General features: G+C 44.7%; 1 protein-coding gene across 18 annotated transcripts in view; it reads left to right on the forward strand.

Moving 5' to 3' along the window:
* The first annotated feature begins 687 nt into the window (after window positions 1–687).
* The window catches only part of MAGI1 (membrane associated guanylate kinase, WW and PDZ domain containing 1), a 337,673-nt gene continuing 313,808 nt past the window's right edge, over window positions 688–24,552 (forward strand). For 4 of the 18 annotated variants that reach the window (XM_027722930.2, XM_039388373.1, XM_039388379.1 and 1 more), the window contains exon 1: window positions 690–1,042. In XM_027722930.2, coding sequence (XP_027578731.1) covers window positions 754–1,042 — 289 coding nt within the window. In that variant the 5' untranslated portion in view covers window positions 690–753. Of the gene's footprint in view, window positions 1,043–24,552 lie in introns of all 18 variants that reach the window. The other 14 variants (XM_027722929.2, XM_039388375.1, XM_039388378.1 and 11 more) reach the window with 7 other exon arrangements.

Here is a 24,552-nt window from a genome sequence, read left to right on the forward strand (position 1 = left end):
CGGGACTTGGACTTTGTGTCCTCTCACGTAACAACCACCTGGAAAGCGCAGGTGAGAAGAGATTGCAGAGGTTTGCGGCTGGGAAAAAGTCCTAGAAATCCTACCGGGAAAGTAAAGGACTGTCAGAAGTCAGTTCTCCTTTAGAACACGAGCATCTCCGGGGGAGTAATACCCGGAGCAGAGTAGCCGCGCCCCCGGCGCCTCTCGCAGAGGGGGTTCTCCCTGCCGGGGGGGTTCACTGTCGCCACCGCCCCGGGGGGACGCCGGCACGGACTTTTCCCGTCGGGAAAGTTGTCGGTGGTCGCGGGGAGGAGCCGGTCCGGCCGTGCCGGGGGCGGGGAGCGGGCGGGGGCCGGGCCGTGCCGGGGCGGGCCGTGCCAGGGCGCCTGCGCTGGCGGCGCGGAGCGCGGCGGAGCGGGACGGACCGAACTGGAACAAAACAAGCGGCGCTTTCTTTGTATCGCCCCCCAACCCCCCCAAAAGGGCTCCGCGCCCCGCGGAGAGAGGAGGAGGCGGCGACACCCGCGCGGCTGCCGGATTTGCATTTTCTTTTTTTTTTTTCCCGGCGCTTTTTAATTTTTATTTTTTTTTTTTTAATTTTTATTTATTTATTTTTAATAAGAGGGGAGCGGGGCGGGCGGGAGGCGATGGCCTGAGCGGGGCGGCGGGTCCGCGCGCCCCCCCCCCCCCCGTCCCCCCGTCCCCGCGCACCTGCCGAGCGCGCCCCGCGGGCGCGGAGGGTCGCGCAGCGCCATGTCGCGGGTCGTGCAGAAGAAGAACCACTGGTCCAGCCGGGTGCGGCAGTGCGCGCTGACCCGCGGGCCCGGCGGACAGCTGGGCTTCGCGCTGCTCGGCGGCGCGGAGCACGGCGAGTTCCCCTACGCGGGCGCGGCGACGGCGGGGGACGGCGAGGCGGCGCTGAGCGAGGGGGAGCTGCTGCTGGAAGTGCAGGGGGTCCGCGTCTCGGGGCTGCCGCGCTACGACGTCCTGGAGGTGATCCGGAGCTGCAAGGACCCCATCGTGGTGAAAGCCGTCCGACAAGGTGCGAGGGGGCCGCGGGGAGAGGGGGCGGGACGGGGGGATCCGCTCGGCGCTGCCCGTGGGTGTGCCGGGCCGCTGCTGCGGTGCTGGGTGGCCAGGGGCGAGTGCGGTCCAGCATCAGCCCTCCGGGACAGCGCAGGGCCCCGCCAGAGTCGCGCAGCGCGGGTTTGAGTGCACCCACCCGTGTGCGCACCTTTTGCGAGGGCACTGATGCTCAGGCATCATCGTCCCGATGATGACGATGATGAAGCTCATCGTCCTGAGCCCGTCTGCAGCCGCCCCGCAGTTCCCTGCCCTGCGTTAAGCGCAGTGAGCAGTTGCGTGAGACTTTCCCAAAGGAGCCGTCAGCGCTCCCTGTGGGGCACCCACGCGTGTCGGGGGAAGCCCGGTGCCCAGCTGACCTCTGGAGAGGCTGAGGATACTCCACATCTGGGGGAATGTGGCAGAAATCCTCTCTTCCAGCAGCTGAGCATCCTTTGGAACTGCTCGGTGATGACTGGAGTCTTGTTCAGAAAGTGCAGTGTGTGTTTGCCTGCTGCCGGCGTGGGAAGGAAAAGCTTGGACCCTCCTGCATCTTCCCTCCCTGGCTGAAAGGCAGCTCAGGTTTCCCTTTCCCCCCGCCCCCGATTTGCCCTGGTGGGCTGGTGAAGGCACAACCGTGCTGCCCTGCAGTGCACAGGTGAAGGCATGCACAGGTAGCTCTCCGATTTGGCTGGGGAAGAGGATAAGGAAGAGACCTCCCATGCTGGATTAAAAAAAAGCCACCTCACATCTGTGTACACTCAACAGTCGCTCAACAGGTTAGCTGACAGGCTTGGCTAATGGGCTTGTGATTTCCAGGGCAGGATTTGAGTTTAGTGCCAGGAAACTTGGTGCTGCTGAAGCCACCGAGGCTGGTTGGATGGGCAGGATGAGCAGGACTGCAGTCGGACACCGGGAGCTGTGTGAGGCAAAGGAGCATCCCGAGGTCAGCTCCAAGTGGAGGAAGGAAGGGAAGTTTTCTTTGTGTCGCCCAAGAGATTCCTTAGGGGACAGTTTGTCATCCACACGTTTGCATCCCAAAGTTGGAGTTTTTGCTGCAGCTTTTCGTGTGAGATGTTTGGGGTTTTTTTCTGTGCTTGGTTCAACCCAGCTGGTCACTGCAGACAAAATTTATGGCCAGCTGGCAAGACTGTCACCTGAAGTCTTGTCCCTGGGCTCACTGATGAGCTGAAGGACTGCAGGCACTTGTTTCACAGCCATCCTTCAAACCTCCAGTGCCAGAGCAGGTCACGGTGCTGGGGTGTCTGAGAGGAGCTGAGCTGTGGCTGTGCAGGCCCCCTCTGCCACCTGCCCCAGAGCTGATCTACCAAAGCACAGCTATTATTTATTCCTTTCCAAGACTCAGTAGAAATATTCCAGCAAACAGTGTCAAACTCCCAACAAAAACAGTTTTCTTTAAGCAAATGTGTATTTTCCCTGCTGCGTTCCCTCTGCTTCACTGAGAAGTGGGAAGGGAAACTGAGCCTGCTGTTTTCCCTGCCCAGGCGGGAGGGGGAGAAAAGCATGAAGAAAAGTATGAGGAAATTAGGCAGAGTTGTTTTTTTTTTTACATGCTGATTGTTTTAGCAGAAGTGTTAAAATAAAGCTTGTGGTGTTGCAATGTGATCGGTGTTGGTGGATGAAGGAAGGTGCATAAAAAAAGCCCTTCCCAACCAAGCACTTTGTGATCAAACTTTTTGTTATTTTGGAAACACGAGTTAATGTAAATAAAAACATGTCCTGGGGATATACTGCAAATTACAGAACGTGGTGGTAAATGTGTCTCAGCTCCAGGATATGATCAAAAGAAGGGACAGAGAGCTAGCATATTGCTTGTGTTTACCTGAAAAACCCTGCTGGAAGTCAGGGCAGGCACTTGAACCTTGTATCATTCTCATCTAGAGCCAAGAACCAAGCACCTGGTAGGATTGTAGTTTCCTTTCTTTTTTTTTTTTTTTTCTTTCCACATATTTTTTTTTAGTGCTTTATCAGCCAAGAATGTAGAATAGAAATAAATATTTGGGGTTTTTTTAATCATTAAATATTTTTGTGGTCTGGAAAGCAGTTCCTGTCAAGGATAGCCTGGCATCTGAGTGCTGCTCTGTGCAGAGCAAGAGTTTTCCTCGTGGATCAGGATCGTAAGAGTGAAAAGAGAGTATTTTAATTAAAATGCATTAGTTCTGTGTTGATTAAAAATCTCATTATGGGGATAGCAACTGTCATTCAATAGGAAGTGTGTGGCACTAGAGCAGACAGCAAAGGAGTGTGCAGATAAGATTGTTTTCAACTCTGATTCTCCTCCTCCTCACAGTTCTTAGTGCCTAATTGACTGATGCTGAAGTGCTAGGGCAATATTAGCCTGGAAATGTATATGTTTTATTGCTTTGTCTGTTTTGTATGACATTTACAAGGCTGGAAAACCAGGAAATTTACTATAAGTAAGTCAGTCATCTGTAAGCGTGAACAGAAAAAACAACTGTTCTGACCTTGCACTTAGTGAAAGAGAAGAGACTGGGATGTGAAATGTAGGTAGAATAGGCTGGGCCTGGGCTTTATCATTAAACCAGGGTTTGTAGACTTACAGGTTCACGTGCAATGGCTTTTCTTGCCTTTGTTAGTGGTATGTTTGAGTAGGTTCCCACAAAAAGGGGGAACCTATATGAATTCTCTTAATGGGAGTACTGGTATTGAATACTGCTCATATGGGATTTCTTGGTCCTTCACTTACCCCGTTAGAAAGAGTGAAGAAAGCCAAATCACTTTAATGAAGCTTTCCCTTTCTTTTCCCGGTATACAACCTTTTTTTTGGTATTGTGATTGAGAAAAAAACTGTACCATTATAGTTACCTGTTTTTGGGCAGAGAGAGGAAGAATCTGCTCCCATGTATCTTAGTAACTTTCAGAACTATCAAATGTGCGAAAAAACCTCAGTTAACATGTAGTGCTTTTATGACTGTTTCCATCTTACATCTGTGCCTAAATTCTGATGAAATTGTCAATTAAGTCCTGTGCAGTTAATAAATGCATACTTATTACGACTTGGTCTGAGAGTATGGAATTAATAGATTGAATTGTAGGAGCAGTTGTCACATATTCTTGTGTAAAGCTGGCATTGCCTTAACACAGCGATTTCTTGGCTATATTGTGAAAATTGTATCTTCCTTGAATACACTTCACATTTTTCAATATAGCTCACTTGGATAAACTGAAGCTTAAAACTGATAAATCAGTTATAAAATCAGGCACACTGTTTCTTCTCATGGATCTTTGTTAACAGAGTCCAGCACAACAGAACAGAAGTTTATTGTGCTGTTCTCCACAATGGAAGAATTAAGGCTGTATATATAAAAAGTAGACTCTGATTTGTTTAAGACAAGATATTTGGGTTTTAATTCTCCTTCATTGAGAGATGGGCATGTTCAGTGAGATTTCCAGTTGCAGCCTTTTATTCATTTTGCTCTTTGCTTCGAGGAGCTGTGCTAAATCATACCAAGCCAGATGCTTGGTATGGGAAACTGTCAAAGTTAATATGTTTGTACACTTATTTTTAATTTTTTTTTTTTTTTTAGTTCTCATTTCAGTGCTTTGCTTCCCTAAAAAGTCTCAAGATCCCAATGTCTAAATGACCAATTGCTTTGAAACCAGGAGGTGCTGAGAGCAGTTTATGCAATTAATAATTTTTGTAGGACTTTGCAGCTGGGGTGATCCCACAGTAAGGAGGAGTTGAGGGAGTTTGTGGGGGTTTTTTTTAGCCCTGTACAGGGCAAACAGGAGCAGGCGTGATCCCAAACAGAAACAGTCACTGTTTACCCAGTGCTATCAGCTGCATTTGTTTCTTTTCAAACATTAACTTGACCCTAAGATAAATTCTGAAATACAGTGCAGTGACTCAATGCTTCAATGTCAGACTGGCATCTGCTATACATGAGATGTTAAACTCAGTTATGTATACTAATGTGAACAAAACCAGCTACTTTCAAAAAGTTTGTGTGAGCTGGTATTTGGATCTTTTCCTCTTATTTTCCTGAGAGAGCTTGTGAGATAATTCCTGTTTGGTTTTGGAGGTTTTCTTTTCATAAAACATTATTTAAAAAAAAAAGAAAAAAAAAAAAAGAAGGAAAAGTTGATGCATCTGTAAATTCCTGTGTGTTCAGTGGTTTAGCAAACACAGAGAAGCAGAGTGTCACTTTGTAAGTGGTGATGATGCTGAACATCCCACGCTAAGTGCTGGTGCCTGGCGTTGCTGAGCCCTGCAGTGAGGGCTGGTGCCTGTGTGCTGCCCTGGGATGGAGCTGAGCTCGGGTTTGATGTGCAGGCAGCTGCCTCTGGGCCAGCGAAGGGAGAGGGTGTTTAGAGAGCGAGCTCTTGCTGTTCCCAGTGTACCTCTGCAGTGTCACGCATGAGCTCCAAAAAGTGTTTGCCTTCAGTCTTTGCCTGCTGAGTGCCAGTCACTTGCACAGTGAATTCTGTAAGTCGTTTTTCCATCTGACCCGAATTCTTTCAGGACTCAAGTGGATTTGAAGGGGAGAGAAAGATTTGCCAGCTGAAAACTTGGGTGATGTTCATGCATTTTAGATTTATAAGACCTGTTTTCAACTCTTAACCTGCTGGGTGACCATTGGACTAGTCACTACTGAAATGTAAAATAAAAGAAGACAGTCTCTTTTTCTCTCACTTTGAACATGCTTTGCTACAAATCAGTAATCTTCTTTCTTTAAAGTAGTACTGCATTTAGTAGTCATGAAATGTGTATATCTTGTATTAAAATACTGCCATGAGGAAGACCTTATCTTTACTGTGCCTGAATTTACAGTGTAGTACCTGTCAGGATTTAGAAGCTGACCCTGCTTGTGGCAAACCAGTCATCCATCCTCTCTGGTGCCACAAGGTAGCACCCCAGAGATGGATGTTAGAGCCCAAGAGCCACATCTTGGCTGTTATAAAAATTTCCAGGAATTAATACGGTCCTTTTAATAGCATGAAATGGGATTATGCTTTCCACAATAAAGTTAATCTTTCCACCCATTGAGATGGGACTCCTGGTTCCCTGTTTATGGCCAGTCAGATCACAGAGCAATTAAATCACAATTATAGTCTAATTATGAACAGTCATTCAACATCATTGCAAAATAAGATGTTAACACCATCCTGCGTGTTGTTCTGTGTTTTTAAGACCGAGTTACAACTCCTGCATGAGTGAATTATTGACCTGCTATCGTGAGATTTAAAATTCATCTTTCATGTTAGAAATTTAAGAACTTTTTATAACGGGTTTGAAAGCCAAACCAGCTCACTGGTGTTCCTGGGTTTGGGATTGTCATTTTCCTCTGGTTCAGGTCAGGCTGTGATCGTTCATGTATCTCTTCTGGCTGTTTCTGTATCTCTTTATCTGATGCTTGAGAATTACACTTACTCCTTTGGCAGCCTATGCATGCACAGGGAAACATTTGCCCCAGGGCAGCTACATTAAGGTGTAAAGATATTCAGAGTAGCACTTTTGTGGCTGTGCAGAATTGATGATTTGGGCTCTCACTCATTAGATTTCAGCATGGCTCAGTTTGAAGGTAATGTGGAAGCTGAGAAGATGCTGCTACCTCAAGGGCTTTTTCTGTTGCATTAGCAAGGTCTGGGCTGTGGGCAAGGGTAGGATCCTTGGGACCACTCTTGACCACAATTATTTTTTAAAATAATTGACCAAGTTTTTTATTTACATTCCTTTAGTTAACTCCAGACACAAGCTATGCTTGCTAGTTATTTCAGGTGTTTGGTGTTTGGTTTTTTTTACACTTCCTCTGGCTTTGAGTGGAACTCGTAAATCAAGGCATTTGGTTTTGATCTTTCTGTGCTTAAAGTGACTTAAATTTCTTGGTGAAAAGCACAGAGTAGTGGTTCTGTATGAGCAAGTGCCATGACTTTAAAAAGGACTATGAAAAATTTGAGACAAAATGTTAGCTGAAGGCAGGGATCCTTCCTGTGGGCACTCAGTGGTACTTGGAGAGCTGGTACTCAGACCTCTTCATCCTGTCTGAGCTCCTTCCCACTCCATGTCCCAATTCCTGGAGCATCAAAATACAGATCCTCCTGGTCCGTATTTCTCCAGAGTTTTTCTGTAGCTCAGCCGTGGACAAGATTTATTTTTGCCTTTTAGAAACTGAGTATGAAGTGACCTTTTTGCACCAAGGGCACAGGGATGGGTCATCCTCCCTGTGATCTGTGAAGATCTTATCCGCTCCCGTTGCCCTGTCACCCGAGGCATCGCTGGCAGGACTGGGAAAAGCATCTCCTCGGCGCTGAGTGACAGCGCTGCTGAGCGTGCAGGACCAGCTCCTGCACAAACATCGTTTCCACCACTATCATCATTTTCTCTGTCTCTGTTGACACTCGATACTTTGTTTTCTCGGTTTGTATTTCAGTCTCGTGCAGCTTGCCTTGGCGTAGCTGTCGTGGCAGTTTGACAGGTAAAGGCTTGGAGCCGGCGGCCCGGAGAGATCCACGGAATCAGTGCGTTTGGTGGTTTAAGTTTGGGGTTTCCTGCGAGGATCTGGTGTTGGGAAACAAGCCTGTGCCTGGGATATCATCCAGAATTTGTTATCTACTGATCTGAGGGAGGGCTGTGGAAGAGGCTGCCTGTTTCCAGAGCAGTTTGGCAGCTTTTACATTGGGCTGGTATGTTGGCAGATGGGGACATTTTTTTTTATTACTTTTTTTCCTTTAATTTAATTTTCTACTTTTCCTTCTGAACCAAATAGGTGGGCCAGCATCTCTCTTGGCCCTGCAGGAGCAGCAAGGCTCAGAGTAACTGGGATATTTTAGTTGAGATCCACCCTTCAGTTTCTGAAGGTCAGACACTCCATCCATCCTCCCTCTTGTGACATATTAAATGGTTTCCAGAGCTATTCTGCTGCTGCAGGCTGGAACGATGGCACCATGCTCTCTGCTAATCCCCAGTCCTGATTCTGGCATCATTTGTGCTGAACTGTTTTGTGTTAGTAATATTATTTAAACCTGCATAAATTCTTCTTCTTTTTTTTTTCAACTGCCCCTAGTAGACCTTGGAGAAACAAAATAATTTTTTCTTCAGGTCCTGATGTTTTGGGTTACATTCTTGGCTTTTGGCTAAGAGCAGTTCCAGTTTTTATAGTTGACAGGGCTTGTATCATAACTTAAAAGAAAAATAAGGGTTTTTTTAAATATTTTTTGAATTTCATTGACTGTCCCCTATCAGACTAAACAATAACGCTTATTACACAGTGTGAAAATAATGCAAAGTGCTCTGTCTTCGTAATGGAACAGGAAATAAAAACAAAGCCTTTGGGATGACTTGCAAAGTGGAACAGATGCCCTCACAATTGCAAGGCATTTGAATAAGGAATCAGTTTTGCATGGTTTGCTAATCCTTCAGTAAAGAGTTCATTGTCTTGGATTATACATCTGTAATTTTGGAACCCTGAAGTCAGTGCCTCAGTACAATTAGGTTGGGAAGAGGCTAATTTTTCTTCATATCCTTAGTGTCAGTGGCTTGTTCTTTAAGGGGAAAACCTCAGCTCTGGGTTTTTCATTTAGTTATTAACAAAAAGCCTTTGAGAAAGAAGCTGCCTAAAATCCAGCCACTCCCTCAACACAAACAAAGCTGTGCAGATACTGTGTACTTTCAAAAAACCCTAACTTTGATGTTCAACCTGTCTTATTCCAGTGATGCAGATCCTGCACTAAGTGGGTGTTAGTCCAAACTGATGACAGACACAGATGTCTCGGATTTTTTTGGATGCATGAGAGAGGAGAGTTACCTCCCAAACAGGCTGAACTGGACAGGTGAGGACCTGGGCTGCAGAATAACTGTGAAAAGACTTTTCTTAAAAATAGCAAGGAACATGGCCATCCTCCTGCTTTCCCAAAGATGCAACTAGAACTCACAATTAACAATTTAAATGGCAGGGATACTGGTGGGTGCTCCTGGGGCTTGGACCTGCAGAGGAGCAATTCTCTGGAGCCTTGTGGGAAGCCAGGGATGATGGCTGGAGGAGAGGTGGAGAGAGATGGGTGGCAGGAGATACATAAATGATACCAAAAGCATTGAGTTGAGGAAAGGTTTTCCTGGTCACTACTGGGTTTGTTACTAAGGCCATCTCTAAAAGTAGAGGCAACTGAGTCCTTTCTACAGGACCAGTCAGGAGCATGGCTGTCTTTCCAGCTGATGGAAGACCCCAGTTCCAGAGCAGTTCAGCCCACCCATCTTCTTGTTCTGGGCTTACTAGAGAGCTGGAGAGGGACTTTTTACAAGGGCATGTACTGATAAAACAAGGGGGAATGGCTTTAATCTGAAAGAGGGCAGGGTTAGATTAGATATAAGGAAGAAATTCTTCACTGTGAGGGTGATGAAGCACTGGCACAGGTTGCCCAGGGAAGCTGTAGGTGCCCCATCCCTGGAAGTGTCCAAGGCCAGGCTGGACAGAGCCCTGAGCCGCCTGGGCTAGTGGAAGGTGACTGTGCCCACAGCAGGGGGAGTGTTGGAACTGGATGATCCTTATGGTTCCTTAGAACCTGAAGGATTCTGTGATTCTGTGACCCTGTGATGCAGCTTTGCTGTTAAATATCCTGTTAGGATGTGGTACCTAAACTAACTCCTACTCCTCCAGGACAGCCACACAGCTCCCCTGCACAGTGCAGGGAAGATGGGGGACGTGTAGCACAGCCCCAGGGGAGCTCATCCCCAGGCAGCCAGGGTGGGGAGGAAAAGTCTGCAGTGTGGCTGAATTTGGGGACACTCTTGTCTCCAAGCTGAGTCCACCCTTTGCAATGCTGGTGCCTGGGGAAGGCACTGAGGGACAGGACGCCTGATGGGGCTTTGGCAGCCACCGGTCCAGGACAAGCTTTGTTCTCTCCCTGTCCTGAGGGTGAAATAAAAATTAGTCTGATGCAAAACAAAGAATCATGTCTTTCTCTTTTCCCTGGTATGCATTTTTCCTTAAACAATGAAGTGACTAATATAGAGTATCTTTTTAATGTGCTCTGGTTGTGGTTGAGAGGAGCAGCAGCAGCCTGGCTGCATGAGCATGTCTGGAGACTCTGCTGCCTGCACAGCAGGGACTCTGAGGATCTCGGAGTCAGTTGTTTCTGAATAAAATCAGTAAGTTGTTTGCTTATTGGGAGGGGATGGCTTGCTTTGTTGTTGTTAGATTTTCTTCTGCTGGTACCACAGCAAATGTTGCGTGTTAGTTTTATGTGCAAATACCAAACTTGCTTAGCAATGCTATACAGTGTTTTGTTAACTTTTGTGTAGTCTGTGTGCACTGTGGAGTCCTCCCTGTCACCTACTGTCTGTCTGCTGTTATTAATCAGCCCGTTTCCAAACGGAGATCTGAGCTGACAAATACTTTTATACATGTGCCATAGCTGTATTATCCCATGTTCTTGCCTTTTTTTTTCTTTTTTGGTGACAAGGTACAGGCGTGCTGAGATTGTTCACCTGGTTTCACATGGAGGTATTTTTATCTTAACTAAACCTCCACAGTCTATATAAATCCCTCATGTTGCAGGAAGCTTTGTTTGCTACAGGTGGAGCAAGGCAGTTGCACCCCCAGTAGTGTCTGTGTCTGGCTTTCCGTGAGAGGCACGGAACTGCTCCGGGCAAAATCCAGATGGGCGTTGGGGATATCAGGGCTGTGCTGGTCTAAGGGTTGGCTGCTCAGTGAGGTTACATATAGGGAAAAGTTTTATATCTACGCACATCTGCACCCAGTTTAAGAGGAGGAACTTGTGAAGATATTGTGTCACCTATCAAAATAGTTTGAATTCTTGGGTGAGACTCTTAGAATATGTGAGTGGTGTTTATAAATGAATATATATATATAACTTTTTCACTTTAACATCCATATTGTCAAATGCTGCTTGAGTGAAAAGTTCCAGAATCTCTTCTTCTTGTCTCTTTATTTTCCCCTGTTTAATGAAAACTAATCTTGGCAGCTCAGGTTGTTAAAAAGCCAGAGCCATAAATTTCACCATAAGTGGTAACATTTTTTGTTAGAACAGCTATTTGAAAGCTGAAGAGTACGAAACTCACCGTTATGGCTGAGTACAGTTCCCATGCCCATTACCTCACCACGAGATGCACAGGCAGCCTCTGATCCTGTAAGAACATTTAAATTCACTATTGTGGTGTTTCTGTGGTGAAACTGTTTCGGTGATACTTGTCCTGTAAATCATCTGCAGGAACATGTTAGTTTTGAGAGACAGCTCGCCCATGAGACCACACTTGCTTTTGGGTTATGCGATGCAGCTGCTGAAGAAGATCCAGGTTCCCTTTTCCTGGCAAATGCTGGGGGCAGCTGCTCTCTAGACCTTTGTCTGGCCCCTCTGAGTCATTTCACAAGTGCAGGAGGGAAAACTAGAGCACACCTTAAACTTTATCTGGGAAAGGTGCCCAGTTTCACCATGCACAGAGATCTCTGGCATTTCAAAGGCAATAAAGTGTCATTTAGCTCCCTCATTCCAGAGGCAGGTGGCAGTTACACTTTAACACAAGGTCATTCCTTAATGAGGATGGGAAAAGTGGTGAATACTTGGATGCATGATGGCAATATTTGAAGCGTGATAAAGTGTGGGGCCCTCTTGTGCCAGGCAGTGCATGGATGCAAGGGAGTTGTCCCTGCCTGGATGCTTACAGGGGAAGGGTGAGAGCTAAAAGGACCCCAAGTGATGTGAGGAGGGGGAAAGCCAAGCACAAAAGCTGTGTGGCTCTGTTGAGATGCTTGTGACAAGGCTGTGGACCTACAAATCTTGGCTCCCTGTTGCTGTTCTGTGGGGCCCTACTGCTTCCCAGATCCACATTAAAACAGAGAAAAAGGATAAATTACTTCAACTGGAGCAACTCCTTTCTGCAGTGCCGGGCTGTCCTGCTCAGGTGGAGCTTTGCCATGACAGTACTTCCATAAAATACCCTATAGGTTTTTTTACTTTGTGCTTGTAAAACATGTCAAAGGCTGAAATTTTTATCTGCAAAAGAGATGACTCAGGGACTACCCAAGGTGGCTTTTCCATTTATTTTTATGTTCTGTTGCCAATTTTCCAGTTCTAATAATTGATGCTAGAAATACACACGTATCAGTTTTTCCAAGACCTAAATACGAAGGGGTTTTTTTACACAGTTCTGAGCTAGGATAGGAAATCTTTGTCCCATTGCAGACTGGTAAATTTGGATCTGCTGAAGTTGTTACACATGAGAAAAGCCCCAGTAAAAATGAGAGTGCTTAAATTTAAGCATGTACTAACGTAATACATTGCAGAGGGCTTTTTGTATCTGTCTGTAAAAGATGCTATAATCAGCACTGAGGCTTGCCTAAACCAGTGTGGAAATTGCTGTTTGCCTAAAAAGCCGGGCAAGTTGTCACAATCCCAACATTAAAAGGCTGCAGCGGATTAACCAAAACCTATTTCAAATTGATTTAGTGCAGCTGATGTGTAACTCAGCCTGGTCATCTGCGTCCTGCCAGGGCCTGCTGTGCTCTGTGCTGGTTTGACTCCTGAGACCAAGTGGCTGAGTTGTCATTGCATCTTGCAGTGTTGGTGCTGCCTGCTCTCCCTCTGAGGATGCTGGGGAAAACAAGGAAACCTTGACTCCCAAACTGGCTGGTCACAGTTAGCTTTTATTTCCAGTATTCTTCTCTGGTTCAGTACAGTGTCTGCTGTAGCAGATCCCGGATGGATCTTGCCCCTGGCAGGGAGTACAAGCATTTTTCCATGGTGCAATTGAGTTGGCAGGAAAGGTTCCATCAGCTGTTTGACTCAGGATGTGCTGGATTTCTGACAAAGAGTGTTTCTGCTGCCTGCAGCACCTCCTGCCCTCCAGGCCTGGGGTGTGTACTCAATGGGAAAGTTCAAAACTTTTCTTTAAAAAGTTAGGGACTTTTTGAGCAGTCTCACAGACTTTAATTAAAGCTGGTGTTCCTCTTTTCCTGTATTGGTTGCAGGTGGAGGTAGATTTTACAAATGATAGGTCGCCCAGATGACTTTTGCTGCTGTTCTACTCTGGTTGCTCCATTTTTGTAAACCTCAAGCATCTCCCCAGCAACCTGTGGGCTTTGTCAGGCAGATCCTGCTCCTCCCTAAGCTCGGCTGAGCAAAGCCTTCCCAGTTGGTGATTAGATAAGCATCACCAACTGATAAACAAAACTTCATCAAGGCCTCTAAAGGACAGACCTTTCATGTATTCGGACAGAGCAGCAGCACTGCTGAATGCTGATAGCTGTCTGAACCAGTGGCAGGAACAGTGGGGAATATTTAATGCCTATTTATTTTTCCTCAAAGTCCCTGATGTAGAAGAGACCTCAGCATTATTATGCATTGCAGTGGATCGTGTTCAGAGGCCTTTTACCATAAAAACATTGTTTCTATCTCAAGTTTAGCAAAAAGATGCTCTCAGACTCAGCTCTCTATGAGGTGATATTGCACATCGATGCCTTGTAATATCCAGATGAGCTTTAAGCTGTAATATTCACAGAAAATATGTTTGAAGCTTTCCCCTCTTGGAGGTAAAAAAGCAATCTTCACAATTCTTAGTGATGGTTCACCAAGATGCCTGAAACTGAGTTAAAAAAAATACAGAATGGTATTTGCATTGTTTTCCCCTTCTCTTAACCCTGCATTTCCTCTTCACTGGTCAAATCAAACAGCAGTGACATTTCAAAGTCTTCCCGAATGGCAAAATTAGAAATATTCCTTTTCTAAGGAGTGCAAGAGGTAGTTTAAACATTGCATGCAGCCGCTCCGGTAGGAAGTTGTTTAACTTGTCGAAATCTCTCTTTTACTGCAGAGCCTCTATTGAAAATGACAAATTGCTTAAAGCAGTTTCCATGTTAGTCTTTAAAAAATTCAGTTTCTTTCCACCCAGAACACGTGGAAGGCATTTGTGCACTTGCCTGACTGTTTCTCTGTCCTAAGGCTCACACTCGGTGTCTTTGGACTTCATGTAATTTTCTCATGCAGCTGCTGGGGTTTATGTTTTCCTCAACTTTCTGTTGAATTCGATTTCCCCCCGCCTTAGCTTAGCTTAGCCAAGGAAAGTCAAATATCTATCTGGTTCAGACTCTGGGGATCATGGAGAGAGCAGAGGAGGGACACTCCAATGTGTTTGCTTTTTAGAAGTGATGTTCAGAGCATTACAAAATCCATAATTTAAGCTGTAAAGTCTGTATCCGCAGCCAAGTTGCTGTAATGTCCTTTAAAAGCGTTGAGCGGTGTTAATGCTTCACAAAATGCCAAAACATCTTTTGCTTAAACGTTTTCAACTACTTCTCTGTAGCTGTCACTGTAGCAAAGAACATGCATGGCAGGTACCAGATACAGAGCATGCAGCTGGCTGTAACTGCTGTAAAACTAAAAATTGCTCAGTTGAAAAGGCTTTTTGCCTCTTTTTTATTTATTTATTTATTTTTATTTTTTTTTATTTTTATTAAAGAAAGATTTCAAGTTGTCACTGTGCTCAGGTGGCCCTGCACAGAGCAGCACCCTGTGTGGTATGTATCCCATGAGGATGTATTGCCAAGCCTTGCATCTGGGCTTGTGAAAGGAGAGGGTGCAGAAGAGAAGTGAATCTCCTCAGCAATGCTCAGTAAATGTCAGGCTCTGAAAATAAGGTGGAATTATATTTCTGAAACCTTGGCAGGCCGAGGTGAGGCTTCCTGTGCTCTTCCTTTTGCCTGCAGTGGGTTGCACCAGTGTATGAGTTTGCAGAGCTGCTTTTTGGTGGCCCTTCTGCAGGTCCTGTGGCTGGAGGTGGGTCGGTCCCCAGGGCCCTGAGCAGGTCGAGTGCATGTCCACCAGTGTCCTCCAGCCCTGGCTGCAAGGCAGGCTGTGGGCTGCACCCAGGTCTGTGAAATCCAGGGCACAAACTGTTCCCTGTCTGACTGGAAGGTGCTTTGTCCTGAATGGCATCAGATGAAAGGGAATCGGCATTGCCCCACTGCTCTGCTTGAGACAACCCTGTTGCTCAAGAGGGATGATTACCGAGTTAGACAGCAGTCAGGAGGGGATTTGAGGACAATCCAGATGCTTTTTCTATAACTTGAAGGCATGTCATATCCTGGCATTTCTATTTTTACCCTCTTTTCTCTTAATACTTTTTGTGTTTTATCTGCTATGATCCCTTCGTTTGTGGCAGGTTTGGACCGATGTGATATTTTGACTTTTGTAACCATTTATTTGTTGACATTTAACGTTTTGCTACAGTGTTGCCTTTTTCCTCTGAAGTGGTATTTAAATAAAGTAACAGTTACAAATTTTCTGGGTTCTGTTTTTGTTTTCCTTTTCCTGAGTGGTTTGGGAAATTTACCTTGTGCTGGATGCTGTTTTCTTTTGTGGAGGATGTGTCAGAGCAGATTCAGGTGAGCCATCCTCTCAGTTGCTTTCCTGATGCAAATACTGGTTGATATAATCTGTTTTAGAAAATAGCATTAGAAACAGGCATCTGCTGGGAAGAATAACTCGTTCCTGAGAGAGTGTCCTGATCTCTTGTAGGCAGAGGGCAGTTTATGCCTGGAAGCTGGAGGCTTTATGCACCTTGTTTGTAGTGTTTGTTGTCTTTTGTGGAATATTGGATGCCGCCTTCGGCTCTTGTTATGTGAAGAAATGTCTGATCCATTTCTGAATCATGCAGAGCTCCCTGATATTAGGAATAAAATATTTTTTTAATGGATATTAAACCTGCCTTGCTGGCTGTTTTGTCTCTGGCCAATAAAATCAGTGCACCCCAAAATACCCTGCAGATACAGATACCTATTTCAGAACCAGGTTCTTTAGTTATGTAACAGAGCAAGAGCTTTAGTCCCTTTCCTCTTGCAAGGGGTCTGGATCACTTTCTGCTTGTCCAGCAGCCAGCGTTGTCACAGGCAGTGCTGGGTTGCTGTCGTGTTCCCACAGTTACATACCTGTGGTTGATTATTAACCCATTTAATAGTGGTGCTGTGTTTACTCTGACCTTTTTTCTTTTCTGCTCTCCAATCACAATCCAGATTAAAGGCAGCCTCTTCCGAGCAAAACACTGGAGTTAATATTCCACTGGAGGTGTGCTAATAATCCCCCTTGTTACTTGTGTGGAGAAAAAATGAGCTCACTGTGTTTGATTTAATATCTCAGATCAAGAGAATGCACCAAAATGTAAGAGCAAATGCCTTTAAAATGCACATTGAACTCATGGATGCAGGTCCCTGATCAGCAGCATTTGTCATAATTGACATACCAGCAAAATGTTGAGGGTTTTTTTGGGGGGGTCTTGATTTTTAGAGAATACAGACCCACATTCTGTGTGAACTTGCACAGGCTGAGAGGGTGGACAGACACAGGCTCTGCCTCAGCCTCAGTGTTTGGAAGGGGCTCCATCCTGCTTTGTTCCCCATCCCTGCTGGTGCCTTTTGCAGGATGAGTGATGCCAGGGTGCTTAGCTGGGGATGTGGGTCCTGGGGCAGCTGCTGGATGTTGGCAAGGTCAGGCCTAATGGCAGCAAAGGCAGTGTCCTGCTGTGGCCTGTTTTTGGGGCAGGAGGAGGCTGCAGGGCTGTGTGAGCAGGGACTCGTCCCTCTGCCAACATGTGTATGCTTGCAGGGTTCCTAGGTATGGGCACGGCAAATCACACAGCATTAAAGTTAATGAACCCTCATGCAATTTTAACTAGAATGAAAACTGTTGCAAAACTTAAGCACTGAATAACACCAAAGCGCATTTTCCTGGGAAGAGATGGGTGTTTGTGGAGCCACTGGGGCTTAGCTCCTGCATTGCTCCCCTTTCAAAGATGACATGTTTTGATTTATCTTCCTTCCCCAGAACCTCCTTTCAGTCTTAAAAAAGCAGTGCTTATCATCACTGTTGTTGGGAGCCTGTGCAGCAGTTTGAATTACTGCCTTTCCCTTTCTAGTGCCATGTAAGCGAGCATAAATCTGTATATTACACCAATTTACATTTGGTGGGATTTGTCCTGACACGTCCAAAGCTTCTGACTCTTGATTCGCTGTATGAGCAACTTCTTTAATATGGAGCCCTGGGGACAAGGCCCAATTTAAAATAAAGTTGTGCAGGTAACAGCAGAAAGGCATGGACTGTATGCCTGTGGTCTGTAACTAAGCTAACCAAGGAGTTTAAATTCTGCTCTGCATTTCATCTTGAGTGCTGCACTCCTGAAAGCAATGCCAGCTTCTGGCCTCAGCTTTGCCCTAGCCAGGACAGAAGCCATTGGGTGCAAGTGCCTGGGATCTTACAGTGGGAAGAGGCTGACAACAGCAACTCCTCAGCTGCTTGCAGGATGAGACTGTGTCTTACTTTTCTCATGTGTACTACTTTTATTTAGGTTAGCCTGGATTTTTGAATTAAAAGATGTATAAACATATCACTTTCAAGTTCTTGTTGGTGTGGGGTTTGGGTTATTATTTTTTATGTATTTTTACTCTGCCTCGTGTGCGTTTCTTTGTTTGGGAACAAGGTAGTTTTAAGTAAACTATAAAACTTCCATTAACTCCATCAAGGGATAGCAATGAGCCCCAGCTAGCTCTGTGAAATACCTTGGCTTGAAAGTTTACTACATTGGCTTTATGAGATTCAAAGCTTTTTGCCCCAGATGAAAGGAAAGCTTTGCTGTAAAATCCTGTTCCTTACTAATCTGGCTGTTCTGAAGTTAGATGCAAACTAACTTGCTGTGTGCTTTGCAAACCTCTAAGGGAGAAGTTGGACATATGTGTGAATAACTGGATGATATATTAAATAAATGAAGCAAGGAAATGTGCCATCATCACTTTATAGAGACTTCTGTCATTGGGGACTGATTTTTCAAAGAACCTAATTTCTAATTCTAGATAATGAGGTTTTTAAATATGTACTGAGCCTCTTAAAATCAGTATCTCTAAAGGACCAGATTTTAAGCGATACCTAAAATATACAAGTTTCTTATGGAGGATGTTATATATATACATATGCACATAGTAGAAATTCATCTCTATAGAGTCTACAACTAGAAACTTTAGGGAAAAAACTTAGTCTACTGCCAGTTTTGGGCTAACACTTTATTTTTCTTAGATACTTTTGTAATTCTTTTTATGGATACTGAATTGCTTCTGTGACACACCACGTTGCAGACAAGGGCAAAAGTTTAGCAATCTGCAGTGCAGAAGGGCTGATTTCATTGCCAGCTGCTGATTCTGGCTGTGCAGCTCTTGTACCAGCCAATTAAACCCACACTCATTACAGCCTTTGTGGTTTGGAAGTGAAGTGTTCCTGCCTTTAACTTGTAGTTTTACAGGATGTTGGTTTAGGCTGGAGGTTTGCAAAGCTTGAAATCTTATATTTTCCTCTGATGTGTGCTCCGGGGGTAGAGGAGGTGAACAAGGAGAGCTACACGGAGAGTGGTGTACTCTGAAGTGGGAAGGTGTGCCCCTCTTAGAGCACCATGAACCTGCAGTCACCTCCTAAAATTTTCATGAAATACCGTAGTATCTGGTGTACCAAGCTGCTGCAGATAGGAGTGGTGTCTACTGCAGTGTTGGTCTTGGAAAAAAAAATGTCTGGTGCTGTAGGAAGTGCTGAGCATCCCTTCATAAGCATATTCCTTCAGCTCCCCAGCCACAGATTTCTGCCTGCCCTCCCTTGTGGGGAAATCCTGCCATGCTTGCAGACTGGTTTGGGAAAGCTCTGGGTAAAGAGAGGGAGGAGGCAGAGATGGAAGAAGAATGTGACCCTCTGAGCTGTTACTGGTGGCTGTGCTATTTTAAAGTCAAACTTAATTTTTAGCTTTTCATAAACAAATGTCTGTGCCAGCTTCTTCTGTAGCTCTGAAATCAGTTGTGTCTGCAGCTCCATGGCTGTATCCTCCATTCCATGGGTGCTGCAGGGAGAACAGCTGACCTTTCCTTCCCCAAATGCCTCTTGGCACTTGGGACGACCTTTGGAGAGGTGCTTTGCAGAGGGTTTAAACCCTCCAGTTCTTCTGAATGTTGTACGACAGCTGCTTTATCTCGGGGTGAAGAGATCTAACGGATCAAGTAAGATGCTATACTCATTGCAGGTTACTATGGGAGCTGGTGTCCTTCATCCATGACCCAAGGGACTGTCTTTGCCCCCACTACTTTCATATTTGACCTGGAAATGCAGTATTTGCCTTGGAAATGCAGTGTGCAGCACGGGCAGGGAAGCAGCAAGGATCCCGTCTCTCAAGAGAGGGTTAGTGATGTTTAGTTTTCTTATGACATTATCGCCCTGTTGATTTTAACTTGGAATCTTCAGTGAAAACCACACACGCTGCTGTGAAAATTCATACTTAGTAACAAGTAAACAAGTGATCCAGCAAGTCTGACTGACTCAGGAAATTCCCTCCAGACCTTGCAGGGAGGAGGAGCTTTGCATTTTTCTTGTCCCGTGTTTATTTTTAGTCTCGCCTCTAACATTGCTGATAGTACCATTACAGCCCTGCAGATTAAAGTCCCAGTATGGGGCAGAGTTGAAAGAACGATGCTGCAAAGCAGTCAGAACCTCCAGGATTTTGCAGCAGTGTCATGCTACAGGCAATTAATTTAGTCCATTATTTGCCTGCCTGGGCACAGCTCAATGCCACAGCTCAGTGCCACAGCTCAGTGAAAGTCTCTGATTTCCTTGTGCACCTCTTGTCAGAGACAATGTTTTCAGTGCTGACTCTGTCCTTGTGACTTGAAAGTGCTATGTTTGTGGTGCTAATATTTTGGGTGTTACGTCTGTCTTTTTAGGCCCCTTTTTCCCTCAAATGTATTTTGCACTTGCTCTGAGGGTGTGTTGTGTTTTGGAGCGGGAAGACAAGAGTTTCAGTCTTGTACAGCTTCCATGACTGGTAACCTTGGTCTGAAGCAATTGGTAACACAGAGCTTTGGGTGGTGTTGGAGAGGACAGTCTTGACAGCAGCACCCATCTGCAAGACCAGGTGATTTACCCAAGAGCTCTTTGCATTTCGGAGAGGCCCTTTTGTTACCAGGGCTGGCTGTGTTAATCTGAGTCAACAGAAGGGTATTGAAGTCACCTAATGGTTTCTGGGTTTTTTGAGTCTTTGTTTGCCAACCTTTAGTCAAAGTCCTTAGAGATGGCAGAGGACATTATTCAGGACTGCCTAATGCTTGAAAACTCCTAGAAATAACAGTTTCTCTTAAGAGCCGGTATTTAGTCTGGGTTGTATTGCACCTAGGAAGCAGTTTTATCAGAAATAGCTGAATCTGAAGACGTTTATGCTCTGCAGCAATAGAATCTGTACCTGCTCTGCAATGAGAGAGGTGTTGGAACAGATACAAACACTCATTGCCTGTGGAGGCTGGGGAGTGTCACTGTTATTTGGGCAGGACAAGGTTTGGGCAGCCTGTGGCAGGCAAAGCATCACTGACAGGGTCTGGCCACCACAGGGAGGGGTAGTGCTGGACCCAGAAACAGACCATCCAAAGCTGGGCTGCCTTGGCTTGCAGAGGTGCTCATCACCTGGCCAACCTGCTCGTCTGCTCCCCTGGGCCGAGCCCTGTGCTCTGTGAGGGCTGTGAATTTGAAGGTGGCTGGTTAGCCCTTTCCAGCACCTTATGGATATACCTTAAGGCATATCCTCAAATAGTTACTGAGAAGCCTAATTCTGTATTTTAACATCCCCTAAGACTACTTTTCCTTAGCCATGAGTAGGGGAGCTGTTCCAAATTGGAGAAAATTGCTGTGTCCATGTCCAGGAGACAGCCCATGCCTGCTCAGCAGACATGGTCTTGTCAAAATAAGGTGAGGCAAAGGGGAAAAGACCTTGTGGATACTCAGCAGTATCTTACCTGTGTCTTGGTCATTGTTAATGATCCTTGTGAGTTTTCTGAGTCGATTTGACGTCTGATAATGTGACTTTAGGGTGAGTGGGAAGGGTTTGCAGGAGGTCCAAACCAGCACGTACGTACTATTTGATATTTTCATTATTGGAAGGGACCAGTTAACAATGATGGGACATGGTGGGAATGAGGGGCCTGGCTGTGCTCAGATGTGGTTCTGCTGCTACCCTGTGTTTGACCAAAATGTAACAAATCTCCAAGACTGTGGAGAAGGAGCCTAGTCTAACACCAGAAGCCCGAAGAACATGTTTCAAGACAAAACCAACTGCTTTGCTGTTTGAGCTTTTTGCTGTAGACTTCTGCCAAACATCTGCAGGCTCTGATCAGCCTCTTTATACCTGAGCAGTCTTAACAAAATAATTTTTTTCTTTTTTTTTTTTTTTTTCCAGCCATTTCAGTTGAACTGGCTGTTGGGTTTGCTTTATTTTTAAACAAAGCAAGATCTCTGGGGACTGGTGCCTGTTGGAGTCTCTTTGCGATAACATAGAAAGGTTCTCAGTTAAAATGCAGCTGAAAAATAATTTAAAAATGCAACAGTGTGCACAGGGGTGGTTACAGAAACCAAGGAGATCTGTTTCTTTACTTGGGAATCTTGGATTAAAATCTGTTGTTGCAAGAAAATCCAAATGATAAGTTTTATTCAGGCTCTATTATTCATGCAGTGAATACCTCTTAAGGCTCCCCAGAAATATGTCCTTTTCTAGACTTACAATGAGTAGACAAACACTATGTGTTTATACCAAATGCTGTAGGATTTATGGGTAACTACTATGTGGTTTGAAGTAACAATATACACAATGTATTGTGTATTTTTATATTTGGCCTATGTTCAGTATAAGATTAAACACAAGAATTTATGGGCTTCAGAAAATATCTTTCCAATGCTGAAAGCAAAAAGCATGATCTATAATGAGGCGTTACAGTATATAGTATTTTTAAGGGCATTTCTTTAATTTCCTTAATATATTTTCCATGTAAAAGTATTTATTTTGCACTTCAAATAAGATACTGTTGGTTGCACTTACCAGCAAACAGCTGGGGATTCTGCTGCCTTAACCGCACAGCAGCTGCTAATTAAAAATATATAATTCTACCCTGATTAGCTTATAATGGTTATAATCCCCTTAAATTTGATTATTACCACAGCGTGGTAACCTCAGCCACCCCCTGTTTCATTGTGGGGCCTGTGAGTAACAAATCTAGTCATTAAGAGCTGATAGCTGGTTCCTGAAGGATTTCTTCCCAGAGAGAGGAGCGCGGGGGGGATAAACCTGCTCCATTCCCTCATAGCTTTGGAGGTGCCTGGTTGGAGTTTGGTTTTTTAGCTTGGGTGCAACAGGCAAGCAGAAAAATTTATTCTTGGCAGTAGTGTTCAATGCTGCTTTGACTGTGATAAGTTTATTCAGTTTATTCTTGTCTTCTGTTCTGAATTTTTTCCCTTTTTTTTTTTTTTTTTTTTAAAAAGAACAACAACAAAAAAAAAACCTCAAAAAACCAAACCACCTGGTCAACTTTGCAAAACATAAGAAACTTTACAAAACATAAAAATCTTGCTTTCAGCCTTAGGATTGCTTTGCTTTCATCTTATGCCCATCTGCTTATCCCTCACCAGTTTTTTCTCAAGATATTTTGCAACTCTTGATAGCAGGGAAACGCCTCTTTCTTTCTTCTGCAGCACCTGGGTGCTTGGGAAATGACACTGTGGGGCAGAGCAGTAATAAATAACTGCTGCTGGAGAGCAGTTTGGAAACCCTGGGTTCTGGGCAATTTTTTCTCCTCTCACTGCAGTCCTGAGACATGAAAAGAGGCGAAGTCAGATACCTTGTCAGAGAGATGCCCTGATCTGAAAGTGTGAGTGTCACTCAGAGTTCACCTCTGACTTGGGGATCTGGTATTAATGGAAGAGCTGAAAGGCCAGTTTTAATATACACAGGAGATAATAGAACCTGTCATTAAAAAAAAATAATATCTCCCAGAGCACAAAGAGGCTACATCAGTGTATTCCTTTGTTAAGTGCTTGGACAGAGGGAGGCTGGTTCTCGTCCTGGAACAGCGTGAGGATGGTGACTGCTGGGGCCGGAGGAGAGTGATGGAGCAGCAGTGCTGGGGTGGGAGTCTTCCCTCCCTGCTGCTCTGGTGGCAGCTCCAGTGGGTCTCCCTCTTGTGAGAGTTAGCTCTGAAACCTGCTGGAGCTGCTGCATGTCCAGCTCTGGGGTAAGGTCTCTGCAGCCCAGCTGTGTGTCACACCAGATCCCAAAAGGTTTAGACAGCAGAGGTGTGCTGGCCAGTGTGAACTGAATTTGCCCCAAAATCTCTGTATTGGTGGGACAGCCAGATGGGTCTTATTTTATTTTAAACCTATTAATTATGACTTATTCTGTATCTTGGGTAACGGAGCCTAGATGTCTTACTGTCAGAGATAAGGGCGAGGCTGGGGCGCCTCATAGGAGAGATAAGGGAAATAGTTTAATTTTTTTCTTAACATCATTCTTACTGTTCCCTTTAGCTTTTTTGATTGGTTATGGTGTTTTTGTTTGTTTTGTTTTTTTGAATTTATTTATTGGGATTGACACAAGCTTTTTAGTGCATTTTTAAAAAAAAAGTACGTAATTTATGTAAAATTTTGATGCCCAGATGTTCCCTTCCAGTTTCATTCCACCACATATGGACATTTGCATACAAATAAAAGGAAATGTCCTCTGTGTGTGTAGATAATTGATAGCTATTCATTAGGTAAAGTCAGCTAATATAATGCTTGTTAATTTTAAAGCTCTCCTGTGGTTGGCAAGGAACCGAAGGTATCGATCAGGGTCTGAGAGATGCAGTTTCTTGCAGCTCTGAAGAATGATCTTTGGTCTGAGAGTCACGAGTCCACAATTAAGTTGTTCTTGGGTAAAAGAGAAAATTTTAACTTTCCCTTTAGACTCTGCCTGAGATGTGAGATGTCTGTGCAAAACGGACAGAGCGATAGAGATTTATGATTCTCTTCAGTGGAGAGGTGACTTGCATTGCCATGACATCTTGTATCTCAGAAGAAGTTAATCACAGCTTTTCTCTGTGTTGCTGGGTTACATTGCTTTGAGAAAAAACAGAAACTGCTATGAGCAGTATGAATAGCCGAAACCACAAGTCCCACTGAGATTACAGCCAGCTCCTCCTAAAGGAAACGAATTCAACCACCAACATAGTTTTTCATTAGATGATTTTTTTTTCTGGGTGAACAAAATACCCCTATTGTGGCATAATTGTTTAGCTTTTGGAGATTCGGGCAGAGTTGCAACTACATGATTGTTTAAGAAAATAATTCAACTTGATGAGGAGGGGAGGGCAAAGAGACATTTAGCTTTTTATTACATTTTGTAGCATTTTGCAGAATAATGCAGCAGGTTTTAATTTTCTCGGTTTCTGTGCTTTTTGGCTCTGCAAAGGGGGGAGGGAGGAAAGTCTGTCTTGCATTTCAGGACAAATCTAAATCTGATGGACAAAAGTTTTGGCTATCTGATTGAAACCTTTTGTTGCTGAGACTGAATGACTCTACCAGGCTGGCAGGGCTGAAGTGATTTGTGTCTTGGATTCATTGTTTTGAACTGGTAAAATGTATTTACTTGTGGTTAGTGGGAAAGTTAATATTTTCATTGTAGAA

The sequence above is a fragment of the Pipra filicauda genome, unplaced genomic scaffold (genome assembly GCF_003945595.2).
Source record: "Pipra filicauda isolate LSUMZ 115617 unplaced genomic scaffold, ASM394559v2 scaffold63_size3267554_pilon, whole genome shotgun sequence".
In the NCBI taxonomy this organism is placed as follows: Eukaryota; Metazoa; Chordata; class Aves; order Passeriformes; family Pipridae; genus Pipra; species Pipra filicauda.